The sequence below is a fragment of the Austrofundulus limnaeus genome, unplaced genomic scaffold, assembly GCF_001266775.1.
Source record: "Austrofundulus limnaeus strain Quisiro unplaced genomic scaffold, Austrofundulus_limnaeus-1.0 Scaffold182, whole genome shotgun sequence".
NCBI lineage: Eukaryota > Metazoa > Chordata > Actinopteri > Cyprinodontiformes > Rivulidae > Austrofundulus > Austrofundulus limnaeus.
Window position 1 is genome coordinate 171,436 of NW_013952584.1, and position 1,948 is coordinate 173,383.

At 41.9% G+C, this 1,948-nt stretch overlaps 1 protein-coding gene across 1 annotated transcript in view; it reads left to right on the plus strand.

Moving 5' to 3' along the window:
• The window catches only part of tmtc1 (transmembrane O-mannosyltransferase targeting cadherins 1), a gene marked incomplete in the record, with an annotated part of 71,980 nt that overhangs the window by 64,113 nt on the left and 5,919 nt on the right, over nt 1-1,948 (plus strand). The window contains 1 exon segment of the mRNA XM_014018069.1: nt 667-789. Coding sequence (XP_013873523.1) covers nt 667-789 — 123 coding nt within the window.

Below are 1,948 nucleotides of genomic sequence, written 5' to 3' on the forward strand. Positions count from 1 at the left end.
TTCCATCTGCTTCCCAAACAGAACGATACATTCTGACAGCATTTGTGTAGAAATATATCCATATATTTATTAATATTGCTGCAAATTCAACATTATTCCGACAAATTATCCAGCCTAATAGTGTCTTATTTTGAAAATACGGATGTTGTGCTCGTGTCTTTTCCTGTTGGTGCACCGTAATCTTTAAAAATTGACTCCGGCGCAGCTCCGGCATCCGTCAAAAATAGGATCTGTTCTAATTTTGACGGATCGCCGTCCGCTCACCGCCGCCGTACGCAGCCAGTGTAAATTATAATTATAATGGGTGCGTATTTGCTGCGGAGGTCGGACCGGAGCGGAGCGGAGACAGAACGCAAGTAGTGTAAATTGGGGGTAACACTATCACTAACACTATCATGATAAAACAGATGCCGCTCAACCAACCATTTCCCCTCCCAAAACAAATACAAAGCTAAAAAGTGGGAAATCATTATCGGACATTAATATTGGCCCAGTTTTACATATCGGACCAATACCGATATTCTAGAAAATGACCAATATTGGCCAATACCAATATTAATGCCAATATATTGTGCATCCCTAGCTTTTCCAGAAAATGCATCCAAAGTAAAGATGCGTAGTTGTGTATGTATTCGTTTGTGTGTTGATGATGTTTGTCTTTGCCAGGCTCTCCAGGCTCTGGACATGGCATTGAAGCAAAATCCCACAGATTTTAGCGTTAGAGCAGAGCTGCATTTCTCCAAAGGAAATCACCTGAGAGAGATGAATCAGCTGGACCAAGCCTTCGAGGTAAAACTTGCCGGTCCTTCAGTTTGCTTTCCTTCTCTCCCTCTTATTTACTCATCTTCGTCATGTTTTCCCAACTACTTTTGCAACCCATGTTCTGAGGTTTTTCATATTGAAACATACAGAGAACGGGGGGTTGGGGGGGGGGGGTTTCTGGTACACACACATGCTAACACACCCCGCTGAGCGTGCTGCGCTGCTCGCTCAGCGGTGTGTGTTAGCATGTGTGTAACCCCACCCCCCATTAACACACACCTGACTGAGCATCAAGGAGCATCATGTTTAGCAAAGGTGCACAGTCCTACCATTGTGTTTTGAACCTGTTAATAAAATCCTGGTTTACTTAAATCTTCCTTAAATTAAAGAGTAACAAAACATTTCTACTTAAATTTTTGCTCATCTGCACTAAATCTACCTTATTGAAAGTCAGCAGTTTTAAACCCTCATCATTGACAGCTCCCTCCTCTCAGGTCAAGTCTGGGTGTCATTCTTAACAGCACTCTATTTCACTCACATCAGTAATATTACCGGGTCTGAATATTTCCACCTTCAAAACCTCTCTCTGCTTCTTTCCTGGTTCATAGTCTGGTCATTTCTCAAACTGATTACTGTAAAGGCTGGTTAAAACGTTTAGTCGCATGTCTTGGTCCCACTGCTGAGTGACAAAAATGTGCATAACTTCCATCTGCTATCATTCCATTGCTCCCCTCTGGTGACAGCCATTGTCTACACTGCCCCCCTGTCAGAACTCTGCGAGGCGGACCTTGCAGCTTGGAATTGAATGATATGGAATTGTCCCCTGCTGGAAATTTGTCTTGGGCAAGTGCTACACAGTTGTAAAAAAAAACAATAAAACAACACACAAGGAAACAAAACTCTAGCTCAAAAACATTAATCAATAACGCAACAAGTAAAGGGTACAATTTAAGGTATTAGCTTAAAGGCACAGTGTGTAGGATTTTGTCAATTCTTTTAGCCGAAATTGAGATAATCACTAATGACAATAATAAAAAACATGTCTAATCATTGCAGACAAAGACCTTGTTTTATTATTTTTACCTCATAAAAAGCTGTTTACGAGTCGCCACACAGGCAGCCACCATCTTGTCTACGAAGGCTCATGAAGGACAAACTGCGGTGGCGGCGTCAAAAACGCTTTTAG